Source organism: Tribolium madens, unplaced genomic scaffold, assembly GCF_015345945.1.
Source record: "Tribolium madens isolate multiple individuals breed KSU strain unplaced genomic scaffold, Tmad_KSU_1.1 Scaffold_97;HRSCAF=244;Tcas5.2_LG3a, whole genome shotgun sequence".
Classification (NCBI taxonomy): Eukaryota; Metazoa; Arthropoda; class Insecta; order Coleoptera; family Tenebrionidae; genus Tribolium; species Tribolium madens.
This window is the reverse complement of record NW_025401069.1, coordinates 13968013-13992230: the sequence shown is the minus strand read 5'-3', so window position 1 is coordinate 13992230 and position 24218 is coordinate 13968013. Positions and strand designations below refer to the sequence as shown.

Below are 24218 nucleotides of genomic sequence, written 5' to 3'. Positions count from 1 at the left end.
TTCTGGTTTTGAAAAATGTTTAGTTTCTAAAAATACAGATTCCAATCTGTACATTCCCTAAAATCTATAATTTTTACTGTTTCAAAATTCTAGAATTCTAAGATTTTAAAATTTCAGTTTTAGCAACTTAAAGAAGGTTCTATAAACTTACGATTTTAGAAATTTTTAGAAATCTGTTAGGAAAAATGAAAATTACTGTGAATATTTGACAGAAATTTAATGGAAAATTTTCACTCCTTATCTTAAAAAGAGGCAAAATTGTTGGTTTTAAAACAGTCTTATTGACTTTATGATAAAGCAAATATAACTTCAATGTTAAATAATCAAAAAAATTGTAATTTTGAACGAAAACAACACTCGAAACTCTGAATATTAAAATTTCTGCTGTGTAAATCGTTATTTTCTCGATGACTCGCAAAAATCAATTTCAAATTCACACACTAGAAAAAAAAGATAAAGCAAAATCTCATTAAACAAACAAGAGATAATGAATAGGTATATAAACCCCTCAACACAACTTAATCACCAGTAGTGACTTTGAATTTTGTGATAATTTCAAAAATGGCCCCAGCTTACAAACTGACTTATTTCGACGGCAGAGGCCTTGGTGAAACCTCCCGTTTCCTCATGAAATATGGAGGAATCGACTTTGAAGACTGCCGAATCAAGCGAGAGGACTGGCCCCAAATGAAACCAAGTATTTCCCCCAAAAACAACTAAAACTTCCCCTAAAGTGCAACCTTTTCAGAATTTCCTTTCGGCCAATTGCCAACATTGGAACACAACGGAAAAATAGTGAACCAAAGTCAAGCTATTTCCCGATATTTAGCCAAACAAGTCAAACTTGCTGGTAATGATGATTGGGAAAACCTAGAAATTGACGCTATTGTGGACACCATCAACGATTTGCGCTTGAGTAAGACTTGATTTTCCCCCAAGACACATTTTCACGATTAATTGCAGAAGTGTCAGCTTATTTCTACGAAAAAGACGAAGCAAAAAAGCAAACTATTTTGGAAAATGTCAACAAGGAGGTTTTGCCCTTCTATTTGAAACGGTTTGAGGAAATTGTCAAGAAGAATAAAGGACATTTCGCACTTGGAAGAGTAAGAAAATTTAAAAAAAAGCATTTTTTTTTCAAATTTTTTGTTTAGTTGACCTGGGCTGATTTTTACTGGGCGACAGTTTCTACAGGTTTGGATATGGTAACAAAAGTGGACACGATTGCAAATTATCCAGAATTGAAGGCAGTTAGAGACAAGGTTAATTCGCTACCAGCTATCAAAAAATGGATCGAACAACGACCCAAAACCGACTTTTAATTATCTATTATTCAATAAATTGTAAACACCACTTATCATGTTTTAACTCAATTCCCTATATCATTTATTTAATCTTATCTTTGCAAATTTTGTAAAAATTTGTATTGCGGGAAGGCAACCAATTATACATTACCTGTGTGAATTATAGTTTCAATACGATTATAATCAACTATTTACAATAGAAAAGTTCTTTTAATTGCATTGTAATGTAATTACAAAACTTAAATTAATAATTGCTAATTTTAATTTGTATTGTGGGTAGGCAACCATTTATACAACAGTTGTGTGAATTATAATTTCAATACAATTATAAATAATCAAATATTAACAAAATAGAGAAGCTTTTTTAAATGCATTGTGAACTACAATGTAGCTAAATACAAAATTTTAATCATAAAAATTTTAAAAATTAATTGGTGATTTTAGTTTTTCAAGTTTGGCACTCCTTTTGCCCCCACCTGTCATAACCTAAAAACCGCAGTTAAATTATTGAAATAAAAAATTAGAATTATCAAGAATGGATTCGTTAGGGGGCGGATTAACCGGGGCCCAAAAAGACGAACTAATGGATCAAGTCAAGCAACAAATAGCCGTTGCAAATGCGCAAGAACTTCTCACTGTAAGTTGTCACATTTCACCGAATTAAAACCACGCTGTTTTTTACAGAAAATGACTGAAAAATGCTTTAAGAAATGTATAAACAAGCCGGGGACATCTCTGGACAGTTCCGAACAGGTTAAATCACAGTTTTGTAAACCCAACTTTGATAATTTCTTTCCAGAAATGTGTAGCAATGTGTATGGATAGGTACATGGACTCGTGGAATTTGGTCTCGAAGGCTTACAGTTTGCGAATCCAAAGGGAAAGACACAACATGTGAAAAACCCCCAATTGTGTAGAATGAAATAGTGTTCGTAATGATCTGTAAATACATTTTGTAGTCAACTACTTTATTAATCACAAATTTAAGGCACATATTCAAAATTAAGTACAAGAAGCCATAAGTACAAATCTAGAGACTAGAATTCGTCCCCACACTTAAATTAGTTTCAATATCGGTCGAATTACTCGATTTATTGTCACTTTTCTTCGCTTGTTGCAACTCGTCGAACAATGGCTTACCTCCTGACAACTCAATTTCGCTCCCCGACATGAAATCCTCCTCGTAATCATCCTTAATCTCAAAATCGTACTCTTTCGACTTTTTGCTATACAATGAGGGCAATAAATCACTCCTCGATTTGTTTATGGGCAAGTCGAGTTTACGTTTGTCACTTTTCTTTGATTTATCCTCAGATTTGGGGCTACTGTCTTGATCCGTTGTGCTGTCTTCATTCGTCGATTTGTCACAACCATTTTCCTCTTCTATGGAACTTGTACCATTGAACGTATCGTCATTTTCCACGTCTTTTTTCACATATGTTGAATCTAAAGCTGCATTTTCTAGCTTAGGATTCTTCAACTCATTTTTACTAAGAATCGAATCGGTCTCAGAGGCATGTCCGTTTTGTTCACTGTTAATATTCAAATTGATTTTGAGAGTTTTTGACTTGATTTGAGCAATTTTGAGTAAGTGTAAGAGAACAGGCCCGGAAAAACTCTCATCAGTTGGTTTCAAACCCAAATCTTCGATGATTTTCTCACGCCCTTCGTACTTATAAAAACTACCAACGTACGATTCAGGTTCGTAAACAGACGCAGTAAAATCGAGATTAAAATACTCCAGAAACTCCCTAACTAGACAAAACATCAATTGACCCTCGGGCGCTTCTAAATGCGACTTGATTTTTGTGTTTAACAGGGGCTGTTGTTTACTTATCTAAAAACGTTTAATTAATACAAAAAGTATCAATTTGTGTAAATTACTTTAGAATCTTCGTCTAAGGCAAGAAATAAATTTGCTCTGAGTTGGGCCTGAAACAAGACAAAGTCACACAATGAAACAAAATAAGACATATCATACTCGTATTTTGGGGAGACAACCGTTCAATTCAAGTGTTTGAGCCACCATGTCTCGCAATTCAACTTCTTCTTCAACTGACATTTTTTCTCTCAATTTCACACAAAATTGTCAATCACAGCACAAATAACTGAGCAAACGTTTACTTTCATTTAGAAACACAACAAAAAACAGAAAAAAATTCAAAATTGCGTTGTTTCAACCCCCATTTTTAACACCTGTCACAAACGTCATTCCCCACCCTTTTCAACCAGTGGCTACCAAACAAACACCCCCAGACAAATATTTTTATTACACTTTTCGAAAAATTTACAATTCAATGACGGGCCGAATGTGACAATCGTCGTGTCGGCGAACGTTTGATACTCTTCAAGATTGAGAAAATCGTATTTGGGGCTACCCCCATGTTTAAAAATTCAACTAAAATCCTACAACATTTTGACAATCACTGGTTTGTTGTTTTTTCAATTTTGGGAAAAAAAACCTGAAAACTTTAACGTCCATATGGACACCGGCCAATTCAGATAAGAGCTGAAGCTCGTCTTGATGGGGCTGTAGCCGGCCGGAAATATTTAACGGAGTCTCTGTGTGCATCTTGAAACTTGAAACGCTACCACTAAACGGGGGCTTCTTTCCACACAAATCGTTTGATGAACTCATCAAAAATTAAATGTGCAAAGCCCCGAAAATTCAGCCCTTTGAACCAAAATTGTCAAAATTTGTATTTCAGTTTTGACAGTTTGAGTTTGACACATGTCAACAAATATTTGAATTAAATATTAATTTAGATCATCACCAAGATCCTAAACTTAAATTAAAAGAAAATGTATGGTTTATTTTTGTCCAAACACGCAATTTTATTTATTTTCGACGATTTAATAATATTGATCACGTCCTGTGGTTAGATTCTCAAAAATAATTTAACAGAAATTTGTTAAATCATTACTTTTAGTCACTTAGATAGTAAAAATCAGACACTTGTAAGTAAAAATAATACAAATATTTGTTATTTTGTGTGTGGAAATTTGTTTTTCGTTTCGAGATCCGTCCTGTGTTTACCCTAATTCGACATTTTCTCGACCTTCGTGTCGCATGTGTGTGTGTAAGAATCAAATTACCGCAAATTTCGGCTAAAAATTCCAAAAATTCCTGTGTCAGTGCTCAAAAAATGTCAGCTTTGAATGATACCGACATTTATTCCCAAAATTACGACACCACAAGCGGCAATTTAGGTAAAAAACCCCCAACATAACCTCAACGATTATATAAACCCAATTTTAGGAACATACAAACCATTCTCGTCACCATACCTCAACTTTGACCCCAGTTACTTGCCTCAAGCCCAACCCGAATTTATCTTCCTCGATGGGGCTAGCAAACAACGAGGGAGATTCGAGTTAGCCTTTGGCCAAATTGGGGGCTCTTGCATGATTGGAGCCTCGGTTGGGGGCGCATCCGGGTTTTACAATGGCTTGAAAGCGACAACATTGGCAGGACAAACCGGAAAATTACGACGGACACAGTAAAATTTTTATATTTTTTTTCTCTCTTCTAAATTGTGATTTTTAGGTTATTGAATCATGTCATGAAACAAGGAAGTACCACAGCCAACACTTTTGGTTCCATCGCTGTGATTTATTCGGCTTTTGGTGTTATTCTCTCATGGGCAAGGGGGGCTGATGACGATCTCAACACTATTATTGCAGCCACAGCCACTGGTTGTTTATACAAGTCCACAGCCGGTTTAAGAAAATGTGGGTTAGGTGGGGCTGTAGGATTAGGAGCCTCACTCTTGTACGCCCTCTGGAATTCGCGAGATAAATTCACACAATTCAGGCAACTCAATCCGGCGTAAGACTTGCTATTTTGTTTTAGAAACAAATTTTAACATAGGTTTTAGGTTAATTTAAGTACTGATTTGGCTAGACAACTAAATTATTTTAACAATTTCAATATACTAGTACAATTTATCTACATAGTAGATTGCTTGGGTTACCAATAAATTGTCATTATTTAGATTGGACAAGCCAATTTTTGGTAGGATATAGAAAGTTATAAAAACAATTTTTACCACTTTTTTTATACTTTCTATCAACTTATCTTTTGTATATAATTTGTGCTGTGATCTACCATTGTTACATGGAATAAATATTACAACTATTCTGTTTTTTTAGTGACTTATTTTTAATTCGTTATTTTTCCGTAGGCAACGGTAAACGAGCCCGGAAACCGTTTTAATCAAGACTAGATAAGTGTAAATACATTTCCAAAATTATGCGAACATATTGTAAGTTATTTAATAAATTTATTTTAATTACGATGAGTTATTAGAATCCCATTAGTAATAATAATTTAAAAATAATGCAACTATCATTACACAGTGTATTGCTGGTTGCCTACTGCATAAGCCCAATGAGTTAATTTAATTATTAATTAGATTATAAACAAATGTAGATACAAACATATTGTAAATTTTTTTACGTTTTAATTACGTTGAATTAACTCAATCCTTTCAGTAATTGAAATAAAAAATAAAGCGTCAAACATGGCAACAGTGCATTGTTGGTTATCTACCACATTAATTTAATAACATTTAATTACTCAAAAATGAACTGGTAATTAAAACTACAACTTCTCACCTTGGTCTTTAATACATTAGTTTAATCAAAATAAAAAAACATTAAGAATGTGATTTTAAGCAAAAAAAATCTTTTTTATAAAAACTATAAACAAATAAAAATACATTTTCGATATAAACAATAAAAAAATCAATAAATTTATCCACATTCTATTATAATTACGTTGAATTTTTAGAATTAATAAAAACAACGTAACAAACATGACGACGGTGTATTGTTAGTTTCATATCACACAAATAAAAATTTAATTTTAACGAAATTTAAATGTTGATAAATAGACCGGTCAATAAAACTACAACAGCTTCTCTCATCGCAATCTGTAACACTAAAAAAAAATGTGTTTTTAGCCAAGAAAAAAACGTTAAAAATCTGATTTTAAAAGCAAAAAAAATATATTTTTTTAAAAATTGTAAATAAAAAAAATAAATTTTCAATGCAAACATATTGGAAATGATTTAATATATTTATTCACATTCTAATAAGATTGATTTTAAAATAAAAAACAATCCATCAAACATCTCAACGGTGTATTATTGGTTGCCTGCCACAGACGTAGAAGAGTCAATTTTATTATTAATTTAATAAAATTTGATTACTGATAAATGGACCGTTAATTAAAACTACAACAACTTCTTATTTCGATCTTTAAAACATAACGAAAATGAGTTTTTAGCCCAAAAAAGCGTTATAAATGTGATTTTAGCCGAAAAAAAATCGTTTTTATAAAAACCATAAAAAAGTAAAAATACATTTTCGGTGGAAACATATTGTAAATCATTTAATAAATTTATTCACATTCTAATTACGTTGAATTTTTAGATAGAAAATTAAAAAGCAGCGCAACAGACATCGCAACGATGCATTGCTGATTGCCTATCACAGGAATAGAAGTCTCAATTCGATTAATTTAAAAAAAAATAATTACTAAGAAAAATACATCTTCAATGCAAACATATTGTAAATCATTTAATAAATTTATTGACGTTGAATTTTTATAATAATTAAAATTAAAATAATGCAACAACCATCGCAACTGTGTATTGCTGGTTGCCTACCATACAAGTAGGAGTGTCCAATTTAACAATTAATTTAATGAAATTAAGCCACTAACGAATGGACCGATGACTAAAACCACAATAACTCCTCATCTTGGTGTCAAAACCATAATAAAAATGAGTATTTAGCAAAAAGATTGCTAAAAATAAATGATTTCTTATCTTAAAAATGTTTGTACATCCCTATCTACCTATCCAGGTGAATGAGCTAATTAGCTTTTGATAAAACAGGTGGGTTGTTTACAGTGCATTGTTGTGTTTGTAAACACAAATTTATAGTATTTTAGTGGTAAGTATAAATATTTGAGGTTAAATATAATAATAAAGACTTGTTCAAAGCCTCTTGTTGGCTTTAACCACACGAACAACGCCTTTTTTATTCATCTCTTTGCTTATCTACTATCTCGTATTATTTGTACAAGTAACAAATTTATGATAAACACGCGTACGACAAAAATCATACATGAAATAATTTTTTTCTAGGAAAAAAACTAAAAATGAGCCAAGTTTTGGCCGAAAAAAAACTCCTCGTGACATACTCACTGTGCACAGTCTTGGGGGCTGTGGCCAGTATCACGACAGGCATCGCATGGGGCCACTGGAAACTGACTTTAGACCAATGCGTGAACGGCAAAAACTGCAGCTGTATTTTATACGGACAACACACACCATCGAAATTCCTCGGCGGTAGTGCAGCCCCCTGTATTTGGGTGACATTCGGCCCCCTTTTCTACGTATTATTCACCATCGCAATGACTTGTTTCCACGGCTATCGAGTCATCTTCAGTTCACGTTCGGTCAAAACACGCACTGTCATGAGCAAAAATGAGTAATAATTTAATAAATTAAAAAAAAATTCTTACTAAGTCCAAATTTCAGAGTTGGTGAAACTGTGGAGACACGAGTGGTGCAAATCGACGATACAGCCCGTCTCCCTCGCGCCTTTTGGGCCACTTTGGCCGTTTTGACGTCCATATGGACGGTTTATGCCCTCGTCCATTTCGCCATATTCTTGGACGGGTTTTACCACACGTGCAATCAGTACAGAAGGACGCTTGAGGTGTTATTGGGGGTCCATGGGACTGCCATTCCCGTCATTCATGGACGGTTGTCCTGCCAGAGTATCTTCGATTTTATGGACTACATGCAACCCAGTAGTGGATATGGATACAGGGACGGTTTTATATACACAGGGGCGGATCTCATAATCGGGATTTTGGCCTCATGTTTCGCCTGGATCCTCCTCGCCTTTGCCTCGTTTGTCAATATCAAAAGAGCCAAGCTTCAGGAGTAGAAAAGTATAACAGTACAAATTTCTTGCGTAACAATCACAAATTTATTTGTATGCAAAAAGTTACAAAAGTGCAATTAAGTTAAATACTAGTATATAAATAAATGGAATGTTTTTATACGAACTATGTATACATACACTTTTTTTATAAATAAATAATCTTTTAAACATCAACTAGGTTTCCTCTTATTACTAAAACAGGACCTACATGTCACAATAAAAGCGTTTTAATTGACTTGCTATATGTAGGAAATTCAAGTTTGTTTTTTACACTTTGGCTTATTTCATTCATACTTTTGCAAATTTTGATTTGGAAAGGCACCGAAATACTTGACGCTGTTTTACTCAGACTTGATGCTTAAGTAACGTAATAATTACAGTCTTGTCTTCATCATCATAGCAAAAAAAACATTTTATCATACCACTTTTAAATTTTCATTTTGACATTTGACACTTTCAAAAATGACGTCAAATTTTTTCACAGCAATCTCGATTCTCGCAATTTTGACTACGTTTACATTAAAATGCTCGAAAACGAACAATTTCTGGTTTAAAAATAACAGTTTAGTGTGTAATTGACCCACTAATTGTATGACTACCCATAATGGGCCAAGTTTTAGTTTTGATTCATTAAAAATGGTTAAAAATGCCGTGTAAACGTAGTTAACATTTTACTCATAATGGAAAATTCTGTCATTTTACAGCCTTCTCATCATCTACTAACAAAATAAAACATTTTACCTGAATTACACGAAAAACACACTTTTAATCCACCCAAACATTTTTAATTTGACATTTTCTAATTTTTCCACAGCAATCTCGATTCTCGCAAAATTTGACTACGTTTACACAATATTTTTATTAAAATGCTCGAAAATAAACAATTTCTGGTTTAAAAATAACAGTTGAGTGTATAATTAACCCATTAATTGTATGACTACCCATAATGGGCACTACCACGGGGCAAGTTTTAGTTTTGATTCTGTAAAAGTGGTTAAAAATGCCGTGTAAACGTAGCCTATGTTTTAATGAAAAAAATCTGTCATTTCTGTAATAATAATTAGCCTTGTTTTAATTTACTAACAAAAAACATTTTATCATACCTGAATTACACGAAAAATACACTTTTAATCCACCTAAAACTAAAAATTTTTTCACAGCAATCTCGATTCTCGCAAAATTTGACTCCGTTTACACAACGTTTTTATTAAAATGCTCAAAAACATACAATTTCTGTTTTAAAATGTAACAGTCAAGTGTATAATTGATCCATTAATTGAATGACTACGCATAATGGGCACTATCATGGGTCAGGTTTTAGTTTTGATTTTTTTAATGTTTAAAAATGCCCTGTAAACTTAGTCAACATTTTAATTTTTTTACAAATGTCATTATTTTTAAACCATGTGGTTTTCAAATTCGATTATTTTCACTTTTATTTCATTCCCAATAAGTAAAAATTGCATTTAAAACAGCTTCTGTTTCATGAAAATTTTACTTTAAATCGAAAATTACAGTGTCCTGTAATTGCAAAAAGCTTGAATTTGAATAAAATAAAATTCACGATGATTTAATAAATAATAACAAAAATAGATGTCTTAGGTAAATTTGTTTTGTAAATCAATAAATTTCACCGCAAAATTTCAAAATCTTCAAAAATGACGTCAAATTTCGATGTGGTTAAATTTGACTACGTTTACACGTTTTTATTAAAATGCCCGAAAACTAAACAATTTCTGTTTTAAAATGTAACACTCAAGTGTATTGGAGTAAAAGTCACCAACCCGGAGGAAATTTCGATAAGAAATGAAAATTTTTCTTGTTCCCGGAGACCTACCCAGAACTCCGAGGCCGAAGAATGCGTCCAAATTTTAATGTGTTACTTGTTTGTAAAGATTTGTCTATTATTATATCTATTAACGAAGTTTTACTATTTTAAGTTATTTGTAAAGATTTTGTAATATTTTAATTTTAATTATGTAAATTTGTTTTAAAGATGTGTATTATTTTATGTATTAATCAAGTTAATGCTCCTCTACTTTTGTTAAACAATTTCAAATATATTTATAACAAACTATAAAAATTAAAAAAAATACGACAAAATCCCAGTTTCGTTTCTTTAAAAATGGTTATGTGCCGTGTAAACGTAGTCAATATTTTGATAAAATAAAATACATAATAATGTGGTTTTCAGATTCGGACTTTCGGCTAACGATTCGTATTCAAGTATAACAAATCTACATAGATTTTTTAGTTTGAATAAATAAATAATTCTCAGACTTTTGAAAATTACAGTTTCCTGTAATTATGGGAACCTGTAATACCCACAAGCTTGAATTTAATAGATAACAAAGACAGCTGCCTTATGTAAAAAAGCTGCTTTCTAAATCGCTAAATTTCACCTTGTTGTAACCTCAAGAAAACGGATTACTAATTCTCTTTGTTGTAAATTTTCTATCTTCCTGTTCAGGACTACGTAACACTTCAAAAGGCATCACAGAACAACGTTCAACCTCTTCACAATCATCCGACGAAAAATCCTCAAAACTCATATTACTAAAACCCCCTTGTGTTTTCGTCTTTGATTTATGTGTCTTAATCTTTGACACTTTCCGATTTGGTTTAACAATTTTTGCATTTTTAGTAGTAAAATTTATACTCGGACTGTCATCACTAACACTTTCATCAATCAAATGATATTTCGATTTTCCATCTTTCTTCTTATCTTTCTTATATTTATGGTGGATTTCGGTATTGGTAACAGGCGGCGGCGTAAAATCAAATAAATTGTTTTCGGGGGGGAAAAACCCAGACTCGGGTGGGGGGAAATACGGATCGACTTCGGTGAAATTCGACTCGAATCGGGTCGGGTAACACTCCTGTGATGGTATTTCGATATTGATGAAATTCGAATTGACAGTTACTGTACCATAATTCGAAGTGCTTTGAATCGGATTTGGAAAATCAAGAAATGGATTTGAGTTTTCCTCATTTTTTGATTTAGCTCTCGGTTTGTTATTAAACGGTGCCAAAGCAAAAACATCATCATCGTAACTACTCGATGGTGGTATCCATAAATCGGGTTTTTGGGACCACGTCAACTTAACCTCACAATCCGAATCCAATTCATCGTCCAATAGCAACGGTTTATCGCCATATTGATGCCCAATCAAGAGCATATCTTCATCTTGCATCTCACTCTTCTTTGCCTCTTCTTTTATCTTCGCTCTTATCATTCGATTCGTGCTATCATCCTCATGGGTGGCCATGCTTTCGCATTCGGCGTGATAAGCCGACGAACCACACGTTTTAATACTTTCACTCACCGTTTCACTAATCGCATCACCTTTGACCATTTCTGTATCTTCGTCGATGCGCAAGTCACTCGCTGAACCAATCGAATCGTCCGATTCCATATCCACCGAATCGTTTTTTTTGTTTTTCGGCGCCGCCTTCTTTTCGAGAGTTTTATAAACCGATTGGAGTTTTTCCGGGATTGTTTTTCGTTTGTTCTTTTTTAATTTGTCATTGTTTTCGTCTGAACTACTCTCCGAACTGATGTAATTACTTTGGGTTAGTTTTTCGTATTTGGAACGGTCCTCCAATGGGGCTTTTACGTACGGTGGTGAGGTCACTAGATCCGGTTCGGATTCGATTAAAGGTGCTTCGGTCTCGGATTGATGAGGGGGCGAATATGTGAAATTCGGTTCTTGATCTTCTTTGATTTTTTGCCTCAAAACTGGAAAAAATTACGCATCATTCGAAATGGTTTAGAAGTTAACTATTCATCGTAGGACGATGATCTTTTTTGTATATGATAGAAAACTAAATTAATTTCTGGTTTAAAAATAACAATTGAGTGTATAATTGACCCATTAATTGTTTGACTACCCATAATGGGCCAAGTTTTAGTTTTGGTTCCTTAAAAATGGTTAAAATTGCCGTGTAGACGTAGTCGATATTTTACTCATAATGGAAAATTCTGTCATTTTACAGCCTTCTCATCATCTACTAACAAAATAAAACATTTTATCATACCTGAATTATACGAAAAACACACTTTTAATCCACCCAAACATTTTTATTTTGACATTTGACATTTTCTATTTTTTTCACAGCAATCTCGATTCTCGCAAAATTTGACTACGTTTACACAACATTTTTATTAAAATGCTGGAAAACAAACAATTTCTGGTTTAAAAATAACAGTTCAGTGTATAATTGACCCACAATGAACACTACCACGGGCCAAGTTTTAGTTTTGATTCTTTAAAAATGGTTAAAAATGTCGTGTAAACGTAGCCGATGTTTTTATGAAAAAATTCTGTCATTTCTGTAATAATAATTAGTCTTGTCTTTATTTACTAATAAAAAACATTTAATCATACCTGAATTACACGAAAAATACACTTTTAATCCACCTAAAACTTTTTCATTTTGACATATGACATTTTCAAATTTTTTCACAGCAATCTCGATTCTCACAAAATTTGACTCCGTTTACACAACGTTTTTATTAAAATGCTCAAAAACATACAATTTGTTTTAAAATGTAACAGTCAAGTGTATAATTGACCGATTAATTGAATGACTACGCATAATGGGCACTATCATGGGTCAAGCTTTAGTTTTGATTTTTTTTAATGGTTAAAAATGCCGTGTAAACGTAGTCAACATTGTAAAAATTCTGTATTTTTTATAAATGTCATTTTTAAAAACCATGTGGTTTTCAAATTCGATTATTTTTCACTTTTATTTCATTCCCAAGAAGTAAAAATTGCATTTAAAACAGCTTCTGTTTCATTAAAATTTTACTTTAAATCGAAAATTACAGTGTCCTGTAATTACAAAAAACTTGAATTTGAATAAAATAAAATTCACGATGATTTAATAAATAACAACAAAAACAGATGCCTTAGGTAAACAAACTATTAGACTTAGAGTAAAAAGCTTACACCATCTTAACAAATTTTTACGTTTTTTTAATTTGTAAATTGCGAAAAAACTATACCTCAATGATATAATATTTTAACGTAAACCTATGTAAAATGTTCCGGGGAATTGATTGGCTTCAAGAAAACTGCAAAATTCCTAATAGTTTTGAAATTATAGGCGGATTTATATTTTTGATTTTATCAGAAATTTTCTCGATAACCATTCATCGTAGAGCACTGATCTTTTTTATGTATGATAGAAAATTAAATTTTCTTTTCAACGGTACCAAATATAAGAGGTTATCTCCAATAAGTCCGGAGTTATTGGCAATAGACCGCTCCGGGTGCCAAAAATCGACCAAAATCTCGACAAAAATCAAAAAAATTTTCAACTTTAAAATTAATCCATTTAACGTTTTTTACATTTCTAGAGGTGCTTAAGACTCAAAAAAGTGCATAACATGTTATTGGGTCAAGTTTAAAAAAATACGAATTTTTTGGATTTTTGCAAAAGGTAAGAATTCACGCTATTTACAGCAGATTTTGGGATCAAAACGGCTGTTACACAAATAGTAGTGATAGTGCCTAAATAGCGTTTTAAATTAATAAACATGATAAAATTGTTACATCCCACCACCATTCTGGAACAGCCATTTTTAGATAGAATCCAAATGGGAATTTTCACGAAATTCTCACTTGATAAAAGGGAAATAAAATAGAGAAGAAATAAACATAAAGCAACTTTATTGCTGCATAAAATACAATAGCTGTACAAGAATTGTTATGTAAGTTGTTTTAGTTAGTAAAGACTAAAGACAATCACAATAACAAATGTCCAGTATATAAGTTATTTACATACACAATAGTATTAAAATTTATACAACTGCGAGTAAAATGAGAGGAACAAAAGAAACTAAGACTACATTAAAAATAATATCCAGGAATAAAAGAATAATAGAAACTAGATTTCTAAAAATGCTGTTCCAAAATTATGATTTATCAAAGTGTTTCACTAAAACTAATTCAATTGAACGGCTTACTAGATTTAGTAACTTAGCAATACAAATCTAGAAAGCTGTGCAATCCCCAAAATTTAGTAAGCCATGCATTAAAAAAAATGATCATTTGACAGATACCAACCCTTCACCACCCTCAAATGACCATTTTTCTATCTATGACCCCGACATTTTTTTTCATTTTCTTTATTTTAATACTATTATCTAGTCACACATGCAAAGCTGTGTATAGTTTTTTACACGTTTCAAAAGCGAAATTTAAACATAAAATATCAATAATATACAAAGCGAGCAATTTACTAATCATCACAATAAAAGTTTTTTTTCTTTAACAAAAAAATTAAAATTAAACTGACTAGCAAAAATGTCTTTTTTTTTACTCCTACTTTTTTTCTTTCATTTGGAATGATACAAAATTTAGCCATCATTTTCTCTCCTATCTATCTTAAGTACAACATACAAACAATTGCACACGGACGACTTAGTTCTCTAATGATAATAAATGAAAAACAACTCAATGTTGGTCCACATAACACAAGATTATGTTTTTAGTGATTATCACAATTTTAGTGAAATTACAGGCAATGAAAAAAAATTGAAGCAACATTGCCATCACGTATTATTATCATCATCATTATCAAGTACACTAGTTATTATCTAAGCCTACTTTGATTGAATTTTTCTATTTCAAAATTTCATTATTTAAACACTGACTACTTGGGCCAACTTTAATATCTTTACAATCTATGATTTTAAGTTGGTTTAGTTAGGACTGATTACCTGAGAACTGAAGCTGAGTCTTATTAATCCGATCACGTGACCTTACTGGAAGACTGAACGGTGCACAACCGAACGGATCTTCAGACACCGACATCACTAAACTCTCCCTCGATTTAACACCTTGAATACCTAGAAAAACAAAAGCAATCAGTTAAAATGATCGTTTTTTGTTCTCCAACTCACTACTTTGACTTCCTCTTCTAATCTTGTCAAATTCAGCACCGAAAATATGATCTTCGGTCATTTGACTAAACGGTGGCTCTTCGAATGGATTCCAATCGGCTACATCGGCCGAAAGTGAACGACTATCGGGGGCTATAGGATGATTCACATCGGCTGTGGACGCAGAAACACCAGGGGGCACCAGGGGACCCTTGATCAGCTCGGGGGAGTCACTACTGCGAGGCTTCATCGACGACTCGTAAGGGGCCAGAAATTGAGACGTTTCAGAGGCATAAACCCTGAAAAAAAATTTTGACATGTGTCAAAAATGACATTTTGAAATTCATGATTGACTACGTTTACACAGCTACTCTTAAATAAAGTCGTTTGAAGCTTGGAATTAATTACAATTCTGGTTACTTTGACTCAAATATGACATAATTGACACAACTATTGACTTAACATTTTGCAAAACCAACTTTTTCTAAAAAACAAAAACACTTCAAAAGAGACTTGTGTAAACGTGCTTAATTATGTTGCTTAATACTGACTACGTTTACACAACTATTTTTAAAATAAATCAAATTTAATTATGGAACAAATGACAATTCTGGTTACTTTTTTGCATACCTCGATCCATGTAACAAATTAAAATCACAACACAAGAAAGTTAAAATAATAAAATTGTCAAAACAAGTACGAATTAAAAGACTAACACTAACGAAATGGTCGAAATCTGACTCGACTCTGATAATCACATATTGTAAAAACGCCGATAAGGGGAGTAAATTTTTTTAGATAAACGCCTTGAAGGCCTTTGAATTAAGAAAAAACATGAATTTTTGCAATTTGTGGGCAAAATAATAAAATTTTAGCACTAATTATCATCTCATTCGAGTTTTTGTCATATATTGTCAACATGATAATAAACCATTGCATCAACAAGAAAAATAAAACTTTTATTGCAAGACAAGTTCAGTTAATTGTCGTTTATAAATCCATAATTTATTAAAAATTAACATGTGTCCTTTATTTTCTATTTCTATTGTCTTTTTTGTGTCTTCTGTTCTTTAATCTCACTTTTTTCTATATTTTTTTCGTAATTTTATAATTATTTTCGGTCTTCTGTTTACACTATTATTTCTATATATTTATTATCTATATTTTCTCTCTTCCCTCTCATTTTCACTTCCTGGGTTCTCTCTTCTCAGTTTTTGTTTTTTGCTATTTAGTTTTTCTTTATTCTCGATGTTTTGTTCTCTGTTTTTTTTATTCTTTTCTCTTTCGGTCATAAATAGTTTCTGTTTTCTATTCTTTGATCTCTCTGTTTTCTGTCCTTTTTTTTGTTTTTTCTTTATGGTTCTCGTTGTATCAAATATCAAATTCAATTTTTTAAAGTTTATTAAAACTAGATGTTCTTGCATGTTAAAGCTTTTAATAATTTTTAAATAAATTAATAATAATCCTTAAATTTTACTTTGTTTTTTGTAGAATTTTCAAAATTTTATTTCTTTTTCCGTTCATTATTGTCTCAAAATCTATCAAATACTTTTCCAAAATTCTAGAATTTGAAATTAAATAAATAACAAAAACAACAACTTGAAATCCCACTCAACTGAAATAAAAAATACAAGTACTAGACATTTTTTCGTAAAAACATCAATTATTCTCAACATTTCAATTTAGCATTTATTTGAACCATCATGTTTTTTTCTCATTTTTTTTTGTTTTCAGTTTTTATCTTTCTTTCTCTCTGCTTCTGTTTTCTGATCTCTGTTTACATTATTTTACATTTTCTCTGTTCCCGATTTTTCTGATTTTTATTCTCTATTTTTCATTTTCAACTCTATTTCTTGTTTACTGTTTTTTTTTGTGCTTGAGTCCCTATTCTCTGTTTTTTTTACTTTGGTTAATGTTTCCCTCTATTTTTTTTTCTGTGTTTCCTGTTCCCTATTCCCTATTTCATTCTTTCTTTTCTTTCTTCTTTATGTTGTGTTTTTCTTTTATTATTTCATTGTTGTTTTTGTTGTTCAATAAATATTTATCATGCACATTTTTGCCCTGTCATTAGAGCCGCCAATTCATCATTGCGCTTATTATACAGGGTGTCTCAACGAATTGGTAGAGTCCATTAAAGTTTAAAAAAATGTATATAGGCAATTGCTGAAATTATTTTCAACTATACAGCGTGTCCCAAAAATAAATTACAATACAAACTTGTGGTGTATGTAAACGTACTTAATTATGTTCCTTAATACTGACTACGTTTACACAACTATTCTTAAATAAACCAAATTTAATTATAAAATAAATGGCAATTCTGGTTAACTTTACTCAAAAATGGCATAATTGACACAATTTTTGACATATTTGTAACACATTTTGCCAAATCAAGTTTTTAAGAAAATCACTTCAAAAAAGACTTGTGTAAACGTACTTAATTATGTTGCTTAACACTGACTACGTTTACACAACTATTCTTAAATAAACCAAATTTAATTATAAAATAAATGAAAATTTTGGTTATTTTTACCCAAAAATGACACAACTATAGACACAATATTTGTTACTTGTGTAAACGTACTCATTTCTGTCATTTTTGACAGCTGTCATTTTTTACTTATTAAAAGCCGTCGTATCGCTCATATTCCTCCTGTGTCCCTTGGGTACGGCCAAAGTCGGTGTAGAAGGCGGTGTCATCGTCGCCCCCACATAATTACTCGATTCAGTCAAACTCGGTTTTACTTGCGCCCCCTGATTTAAATTCCCCGAACCAAATAAGGGATTTTCGGACGATACTGGCGACATCACTTGTCCTCCTCCACCATTATTAGGCTCATTAGTCGGTGATTCACTCGTATTATCATCTCGAAATGGATCAGGATAGATGGAAGACTGGAAAAGGGAATCCAATTGTTTTGGTTGTTGTGTCTGAAAATTAGACGGGTATGTGACAGTTATAGGACTTTGTGATTTTTTACTAGTGGTAGGACTGGGACTTAAAGTTAGAGGAAGGTTAGTGAGATTAAGTGGTGTGGTAGAACTGCCTTTAGGACGTTGACGTGGCATCACACTCGTACTTTCAACAATGGGGGCTGCTGGCGTCTTATTGTACACTTTTATTTGAGCTTTCTTCAGTTCAGACTCAAATGGGGGCATCGGGAGGTCGTCTAGTCTCGGAATGGGCGATTTCTAAAATTTAGCCAATCAGAGTGAAGCTTTTGGGGCACAGCCAACTCACCATTAAATTTTTCACAGGATTTTCTTTCGATAACAATTGAAATGCGATACAACTAACTTGGAAAATGTCAGGCCTTTGGTCAGGGTCCGGCTCCAACATGTAACCTAATTAATTAATTAATTAGTTAATGTGATGCGATAGAAACGCGATGAATTACATATGTAACTATGGTATTAAAAAGCCACAAGAAATAGAAAATTCAGACCAGTGGCGGGTTTGATAAAATTTTCCGCTATTTTTTTTAATATCAGCCATTTTTTTATGATAATAACTGTTGCAACATGACCTAGCTACGAATTTTTTAAATTATCCAAATTAAATATTAACTGTATTGATAATTTCAGAAATGTATTTTTTTTGTTATAGTAAACATACAGGACGTCTCAAAAATAATAGAAAAAAAGACTTGGTTTCAAAATATTTGATTTTTTTATTTGGAAACCCGTTTTTTATCGTAGACGAGTCGCACATGTGAGTAGGTCGTGTAGTTGCCATGGAAATACAATAAATTACATATGTAACTATGGTAACAAAAAGCCAAAAGAAATCGAAAATTCAAACCAGTGGCGGGTAGTTTTTTCTTTGATAAAATCTTCCGCTTTATTTTTTAGTATCATTGAATTGCAATTAAAACAAACTTACGAATTAGTTGATGTAAACCTTTCGAATATTTCGAATTATCTGGAATGCTAAAGTTTCCACTTTGTATAGCTAAAGTACTCTCCCCAAATGGTAACGTAAAAAAGCATAATCGGTACAATAAACACCCAAGGGCCTGCAATTAATTAAATTAAATTATAATTAGGGAGTTTTGAGTGTGTTTTTTACCCAAATATCAGCTTTAGTCGTGATTGGTTTCCCACAATACATGTCAACCATTTCAGGTGCTCTATAACTCAGTGTTGTGTACCGTTTAATCTCTTCTTCGACGGCCGCAGCCCCCTTATCGGCCGGATTCAGTACTTTAGCTGTCGCCGAACCAAAATCACAAATGACGTAGTTACCATTTTCACCTACCAAAATATTCTCTACCTGAAATGAGTAATTTTTGAAATTGCACTAAATCAAGTGTGAAAAACCTTTAAATCACGATGAATTATTGGAGTTTTGCAATGATGCAATCGCGACACGGCCTCACAAGTATCACAGAAAATCGTCAAAACTTCAAGTTCGGTAAAATTCGCCTTGCCTCGTTGTTTCATAAGCCCGAAAACGTTCTCCTGACAATAAGGCATCAACAAGAGGACCTCATAAACGCCCCCTCCCGTGGCCGTGAGACTCGAATCCACGTATCCGATGATGTTCTTGTGGCCGCTTAAACTGCTCTAAAACCGTCACATTCCTCAATGGGGGGATTTGAGGGGGTTTGGGGGACTTACAGCGATTTGAATTTCACGTTTGGCCACATTGAGGTCTTGCTCGTTGTTGACGTACATGCGTTTGAGGGCGTAGCGAGTGCCATTACCCCCCTTCACCAAATACACGATTGCGAAGCCACCTGAAGCGAGGAGAGTTAGGGGGGGTCCCCGGAATGTAATTTAAGTGTTACCTTCGGCCAAGATGTCCTCGACGGTCACCGTTTGGCGCCCGACTGTGAACACTTTACCTATGGAACTGTTACCTTCCTTCGAAGTGTTATCTATTTTAGTTTCAATCTTGGAAAAGAGTTTTTTCATCTTAAGACATCGGAATGCGACACTTCGGCTATTTTCCCACACTTGCTAACACTTTAAATCGACGATTTTTATTAATTGATTAGAATAATTGTCCGCATAATGACGTTTAAGAAAGTGTGACAAGTGACAAGTAAATGTCAATGGTGCCAACGAACGAAATTTAACACGATACTCCCCCAAAACCGACACAATTACATTTTAAATCAAACACCAAAATAATAAAAAGTGTGCCAATTTCTCTCGTTCTACGTTAATACAGTCTTAAATTGTTGTTTTTGATTATTTAGTAATAATTTTAACACATTCGTTCTAGTAAACTTTTATACAAACAACCACGAATGTTGACCCAACCGAATCAATTTCATTAAATCAGACGGAAATCAGACACCAAACTGGCCAAAACTATCTCAAATTTATTGCGCCAAGTTAATTCAGTCCCAAAATTGTTTTGTTTAATTCTTTTGTGACTTTCGTTTTTGTGAACCTTCGGTCACAAGTTGACTGTCAAGTTTGGTGGTCGATAAACTAAGAATCGAGTATTTTGTTGAAAATTCGCCTTTAAGTATGAGTTTCCAGTTTAACAGTCAAGGTTTGTGTGAATTTGGGTGTGTTTTTGTCACTTGGTGTGTTTTTTGCAGGGAATGGGACTGGGGGCCAGTCCGGGTTTGCCCCCTCCGACCCGAGCGACTTCGCCCTGTTCCCGGCCGGTTTGAACGACTCCCCCTTGGAGTTCAACATGAGCAAAAGCAAGACACCTTCGCGGCCCGTTGACGACAAAGACGACTCAAGTTTGAGCCCCCCTTCGGACAAAAGGGGCCGTCGTAGAGACAGAGACCGGCGAGACACCGACAAGTCTCGCGACGACTCCGATTCGAACATGTCCAACTCGCAGGACGTGATTCCAAACATGTGGGGCGGCATGATGGGAATGGGGTACCCCATGGTGGGCATGAACATGATAATGGACCCGAGCATGATATCGATGAACAACTACGGCATGATGCCCCCAATGATGGCCCCCGACCCCAATATGATGACCCCCGCCGACGCCAACATGCTCATAAATCCGGTCAAGGAAATCATACATTGCAAATCCTGTACGTTATTTCCCCCGAATCCAAATGCACCGCCGCCTACAACACGGGAACGGCCGCCGGGCTGTCGGACGGTTTTCGTCGGGGGTTTACCCGAAAATATGACCGAGGAGATTATAACCGAAGTGTTTGAACGTTGCGGCGAAATTACGACTTTGAGACTGAGCAAAAAAAATTTCTGTCATATTCGATTTGTCTATGAGGCGTCGGTTGACGCCGCCATTTTTCTCTCAGGTTACCGAATTCGCATTGGTTCGAATAGTGATACGCCAAATACTGGCAGGTTGCATGTGGATTATGCCCAGGTTTGTGTATACAGAGTGTGTCAAAAAATTCTATCTGTCAAAACATTTTGACATTTGGCATTTTTTTATGTCAGATTTCTTCTGTATACAGTGTGTCCTCAAAAATGGCAATTTTTTCAAGGCACGCGACGATCAGTATGAGTGGGAGTGCCGACAGAGACAGTTGCAACGAGAACAAAGACACAGAGAGAGGATGGAGGAGGAGAGATTGAGACCGCCATCACCGCCCCCTGTTGTCCATTATACAGACCATGAGGCCATAGCAATAGCTGAAAAAATCAAACAGGATGATACTTTTACCAAAGCAGTTTTGGTATTTTTAGTATAATTATAAATTAAAAAAACTATAATAATTTTATTACAGGTCGTAATCACGTGGTTGGAACGTGGCGATTGTAATAAAAGAAATGCGAATAATTTTTATTCAATGATACAATCGACGAATTCACATGTACGAAGATTACTTAATGAAAAATCACAGTATGAAGAAGAATTGAAGAAAGCGAAAGAGATAATGAAGGGACGAATGCAAGGCATTTTGTTACAATGTAAGTGAATATTTTTTTGTTTTGTCAAATTCAGCAAGTTTTAGTAAGTATAAAAAACCGAGATATAGATCAGGAATTTGTGCTACACTTCGTTTCGAAGATGTAAAAATTTTTGGTGTATAGGAAAGGCGATAAACATGTCTACTATAAAGATTCAAACTTGCAAAATAGGGAGAAAATAACTAATTTCGTATTTTTCCTTTGTTATAGTAAAAATACAGGTCGTCCCAGAAAAAAATTGGTGACAAAATATTTGTTTTTTTTTTTTATTTGAAAACCCGTTTTTTAACCTAAACGAGTCGCACATGTGAGTAGGTCGTGTTGTTGCCATGGAAATGCAATGAATTACATATGTAACTATGGTAATAAAAAGCCACAAGAAGTAGAAAATTCAGACCAGTGGCGGGTAGTTTTTTCTTTGATAAAATCTTCCGCTATTTTTTTTTTAATATCAGCCATTTTTTTATGATAATTGTTACAATTTGACCTAGCTAAGAATTTTTTAAATTATTTTTGGGATATTTTAAATATTAACTGAAAAAATTAAAGGGAACTGTATTTTTCAACTAAAAATGTATTGTTACTTTTAGAAATATATTTTTTTGTTATAGTTAAAATACAGTCTCAGAAATAATAGAAAAAAAGACTTCGTTTTAAAATATTTGATTTTTTTATTTGGAAACCCGTTTTTTATTCTAGACGAGTCGCACATGTGAGTAGGTCGTGTAGTTGCCATGGAAATGCAATGAATTACATGTGTAACTATGGTGACAAAAAATTACAAGAAATAGAAAATTCAGACCAGTGGCGGGTTTTTTTTTTTTTTTTGATAAAAATCCTCCGCAATTTTTTTAATTAACTACAAAAAGTTAACTGGAACACCTGTATTTATTTTTACTACTTTTGTTAAGTCTGAACACATAAAAGCCTTGGATTTTTAGACAAAATTCGAAACATTTAATGATTTAAAAAATGTTTTTTTTTCTTCTTATGGTAGATATGTTTACTTTTCTCATTCCCATTAACCGAGCAAAAAATTGATGGTCGTTTGGAAATTTGTAATAAAAATTGGCAAAAAAGCAATATTTTCTATGTGTGGTAAAGTATATCAGTTTATATACTGTAAAAAATAAGTCGGGCTACAGTATAGTTTAACAATTAAGTAATGGTCATTCATCATGGTTCTGTGGTTTAATTTATATTTGCGTGTGCCTGTTAGTCAGTCAAATTGAGCGATTGTTCGTGGCGGCCTGTCACAAGAAGGTTTGGGACCATTTCACCAAAGCTCAAAGAAAGAATATTGAAACGTGGAAAAAGCTGTCTATGGTACGTACCACCTTGGACAACACAAAATTGAATTTTATTTTATTTTAATTTTTTTCAATTACCAACAAATCACAAAATAGTTTTGTTTCGTCCAAGGTTTGCATGATGTAAACTAGCAACATAGTTTAATGATTAAATTTAGTGTTGTAAAAAGGGAGAAGGTAAGTTTGGGCCAACAACACCCCAACGATGGTTCAACAACAAATTCCGACACGATGGACAACTTTGGTATTACGTTTGTTTTTTCGGAAAAATCTAATCAATGTTGTTGTAAATAAATAAATCAGGCTCTCGTGCTCGACGTGGAAAAAGGTCAGTGTTGAATTTTCAGGTCTGAAAAAAATACATATAACCAAAATTCGGTAAGTTGAAACGTAAAAGCAAAGTTGTCCTCGAAAATGCACTCAAGAGGTTTTTTCATTTCTGTTTGATTTTGTGTCCGTAGTTTGTTTCAAAATTTAGTGAATGTGAAATTAATCGATTTTAATTTCTAGGAAATCAAAAATGTGCAATTGGATGAGCCAACTACCGATAAAGCCGACGATGAAATGGACGTTTCTGATGAAGATGAGCCATTGAAGAAGAAACATCGTGATGGTGCAAATGAAGAACGGAATAATTTGAAAGAAGAAAATGAAAGTCTTCGGTGTCAAATGGAGGCGTACAAGAATGAAGTGAGTGGCATATTTTCTCTCACTCTTGGTTAAATTAATTAATTCATTAATTGAATTTTTTTGCTAAAAAAAGTTCAATGCGATTATTAAAAAAAGTACTCAACACAGAAAAAAGACTAAAAAATTTTAATTAAAAACCAAAAATACCTGAACAAAAAAATGTTTTTAATACAAAAATTTTTAAAAAATTAATAA

The 24218-nt window shown here is 33.1% G+C and overlaps 7 protein-coding genes across 10 annotated transcripts in view; 5 read left to right on the top strand and 2 right to left on the bottom strand.

The window, feature by feature from the left end:
* The first annotated feature begins 509 nt into the window (after window positions 1-509).
* LOC123014446 (glutathione S-transferase-like) lies at window positions 510-1353 on the top strand. The gene is made up of 4 exons (XM_044413577.1): window positions 510-697; window positions 749-916; window positions 964-1106; window positions 1155-1353. Exons 1-4 carry the CDS (start codon window positions 562-564, stop codon window positions 1320-1322), a joined length of 615 nt encoding a protein of 204 aa, XP_044269512.1. The 5' UTR covers window positions 510-561; the 3' UTR covers window positions 1323-1353.
* Window positions 1354-1770: 417 nt separating this feature from the next.
* On the top strand, window positions 1771-2270 carry LOC123014376 (mitochondrial import inner membrane translocase subunit Tim13). The gene is made up of 3 exons (XM_044413450.1): window positions 1771-1941; window positions 1989-2057; window positions 2104-2270. The coding sequence occupies exons 1-3, from the start codon at window positions 1840-1842 to the stop codon at window positions 2200-2202; spliced, it is 270 nt and encodes an 89-aa protein (XP_044269385.1). The 5' UTR covers window positions 1771-1839; the 3' UTR covers window positions 2203-2270.
* Window positions 2237-4027, bottom strand: LOC123014374 (centrosomal protein 43-like). The gene is made up of 4 exons (XM_044413449.1): window positions 3767-4027; window positions 3286-3710; window positions 3189-3236; window positions 2237-3141 (listed from the first exon to the last, which is right to left on the bottom strand). The coding sequence occupies exons 2-4, from the start codon at window positions 3364-3366 to the stop codon at window positions 2335-2337; spliced, it is 936 nt and encodes a 311-aa protein (XP_044269384.1). The 5' UTR covers window positions 3367-3710; window positions 3767-4027; the 3' UTR covers window positions 2237-2334.
* Window positions 4028-4338: 311 nt separating this feature from the next.
* LOC123014529 (mitochondrial import inner membrane translocase subunit Tim23) lies at window positions 4339-5599 on the top strand. 2 transcript variants are annotated; one of them, XM_044413689.1, is made up of 4 exons: window positions 4339-4514; window positions 4564-4804; window positions 4852-5133; window positions 5489-5599. In XM_044413689.1, exons 1-4 carry the CDS (start codon window positions 4451-4453, stop codon window positions 5496-5498), a joined length of 597 nt encoding a protein of 198 aa, XP_044269624.1. In that variant the 5' UTR covers window positions 4339-4450; the 3' UTR covers window positions 5499-5599. The 2 variants fall into 2 exon arrangements, with proteins under 2 accessions (XP_044269624.1, XP_044269626.1); XM_044413691.1 differs by lacking the exon at window positions 5489-5599 and adding an exon at window positions 5183-5449.
* Window positions 5600-7025: 1426 nt separating this feature from the next.
* LOC123014140 lies at window positions 7026-8441 on the top strand. Of its 2 annotated transcripts, none has more exons than XM_044413058.1 (3): window positions 7026-7207; window positions 7460-7805; window positions 7856-8441. In XM_044413058.1, the coding sequence occupies exons 2-3, from the start codon at window positions 7474-7476 to the stop codon at window positions 8268-8270; spliced, it is 747 nt and encodes a 248-aa protein (XP_044268993.1). In that variant the 5' UTR covers window positions 7026-7207; window positions 7460-7473; the 3' UTR covers window positions 8271-8441. The 2 variants fall into 2 exon arrangements, with proteins under 2 accessions (XP_044268993.1, XP_044268992.1); XM_044413057.1 differs by having other exon boundaries at window positions 7029-7265.
* LOC123014139 (serine/threonine-protein kinase sel-5) lies at window positions 8299-20185 on the bottom strand. Of its 2 annotated transcripts, none has more exons than XM_044413055.1 (10): window positions 19950-20185; window positions 19780-19898; window positions 19480-19725; window positions 19229-19432; window positions 19043-19175; window positions 18401-18504; window positions 17780-18351; window positions 15181-15458; window positions 14998-15126; window positions 8299-12006 (listed from the first exon to the last, which is right to left on the bottom strand). In XM_044413055.1, exons 1-10 carry the CDS (start codon window positions 20074-20076, stop codon window positions 10682-10684), a joined length of 3237 nt encoding a protein of 1078 aa, XP_044268990.1. In that variant the 5' UTR covers window positions 20077-20185; the 3' UTR covers window positions 8299-10681. The 2 variants fall into 2 exon arrangements, with proteins under 2 accessions (XP_044268990.1, XP_044268991.1); XM_044413056.1 differs by having other exon boundaries at window positions 15184-15458.
* Window positions 20186-20384: 199 nt separating this feature from the next.
* The window catches only part of LOC123014339 (ecto-NOX disulfide-thiol exchanger 2), a 5427-nt gene continuing 1593 nt past the window's right edge, over window positions 20385-24218 (top strand). Inside the window, exons 1-6 of the mRNA XM_044413397.1 lie at window positions 20385-20665; window positions 20715-21475; window positions 21597-21788; window positions 21840-22023; window positions 23243-23349; window positions 23844-24023. Coding sequence (XP_044269332.1) covers window positions 20641-20665; window positions 20715-21475; window positions 21597-21788; window positions 21840-22023; window positions 23243-23349; window positions 23844-24023 — 1449 coding nt within the window. The 5' untranslated portion in view covers window positions 20385-20640. The remainder of the gene's footprint in view (window positions 20666-20714; window positions 21476-21596; window positions 21789-21839; window positions 22024-23242; window positions 23350-23843; window positions 24024-24218) is intronic.

What these genes read in the sequence shown, in the direction of transcription:
- LOC123014374 (XM_044413449.1), bottom strand. Translation starts at nt 3,366, where the DNA reads ATGTCAGTTGAAGAAGAAGTTGAATTGCGAGACATGGTGGCTCAAACA. An exon ending in GTTGTCTCCCCAAAATACGA is followed by an intron (nt 3,237 to 3,285) that starts GTATGATATGTC and finishes GTCTTGTTTCAG; the next exon opens with GCCCAACTCAGAGCAAATTT. An exon ending in CCTTAGACGAAGATTCTAAA is followed by an intron (nt 3,142 to 3,188) that starts GTAATTTACACA and finishes AAACGTTTTTAG; the next exon opens with ATAAGTAAACAACAGCCCCT.
- LOC123014376 (XM_044413450.1), top strand. Translation starts at nt 1,840, where the DNA reads ATGGATTCGTTAGGGGGCGGATTAACCGGGGCCCAAAAAGACGAACTA. An exon ending in ATGCGCAAGAACTTCTCACT is followed by an intron (nt 1,942 to 1,988) that starts GTAAGTTGTCAC and finishes TGTTTTTTACAG; the next exon opens with AAAATGACTGAAAAATGCTT. An exon ending in CTCTGGACAGTTCCGAACAG is followed by an intron (nt 2,058 to 2,103) that starts GTTAAATCACAG and finishes ATTTCTTTCCAG; the next exon opens with AAATGTGTAGCAATGTGTAT.
- LOC123014139 (XM_044413055.1), bottom strand. Translation starts at nt 20,076, where the DNA reads ATGAAAAAACTCTTTTCCAAGATTGAAACTAAAATAGATAACACTTCG. An exon ending in CGAGGACATCTTGGCCGAAG is followed by an intron (nt 19,899 to 19,949) that starts GTAACACTTAAA and finishes TCCTCGCTTCAG; the next exon opens with GTGGCTTCGCAATCGTGTAT. An exon ending in AACGTGAAATTCAAATCGCT is followed by an intron (nt 19,726 to 19,779) that starts GTAAGTCCCCCA and finishes TGACGGTTTTAG; the next exon opens with AGCAGTTTAAGCGGCCACAA.
- LOC123014446 (XM_044413577.1), top strand. Translation starts at nt 562, where the DNA reads ATGGCCCCAGCTTACAAACTGACTTATTTCGACGGCAGAGGCCTTGGT. An exon ending in CTGGCCCCAAATGAAACCAA is followed by an intron (nt 698 to 748) that starts GTATTTCCCCCA and finishes CAACCTTTTCAG; the next exon opens with AATTTCCTTTCGGCCAATTG. An exon ending in GACATTTCGCACTTGGAAGA is followed by an intron (nt 1,107 to 1,154) that starts GTAAGAAAATTT and finishes TTTTTTGTTTAG; the next exon opens with TTGACCTGGGCTGATTTTTA.
- LOC123014140 (XM_044413058.1), top strand. Translation starts at nt 7,474, where the DNA reads ATGAGCCAAGTTTTGGCCGAAAAAAAACTCCTCGTGACATACTCACTG. An exon ending in ACTGTCATGAGCAAAAATGA is followed by an intron (nt 7,806 to 7,855) that starts GTAATAATTTAA and finishes TCCAAATTTCAG; the next exon opens with AGTTGGTGAAACTGTGGAGA.
- LOC123014529 (XM_044413689.1), top strand. Translation starts at nt 4,451, where the DNA reads ATGTCAGCTTTGAATGATACCGACATTTATTCCCAAAATTACGACACC. An exon ending in CACCACAAGCGGCAATTTAG is followed by an intron (nt 4,515 to 4,563) that starts GTAAAAAACCCC and finishes ACCCAATTTTAG; the next exon opens with GAACATACAAACCATTCTCG. An exon ending in GGAAAATTACGACGGACACA is followed by an intron (nt 4,805 to 4,851) that starts GTAAAATTTTTA and finishes TGTGATTTTTAG; the next exon opens with GTTATTGAATCATGTCATGA.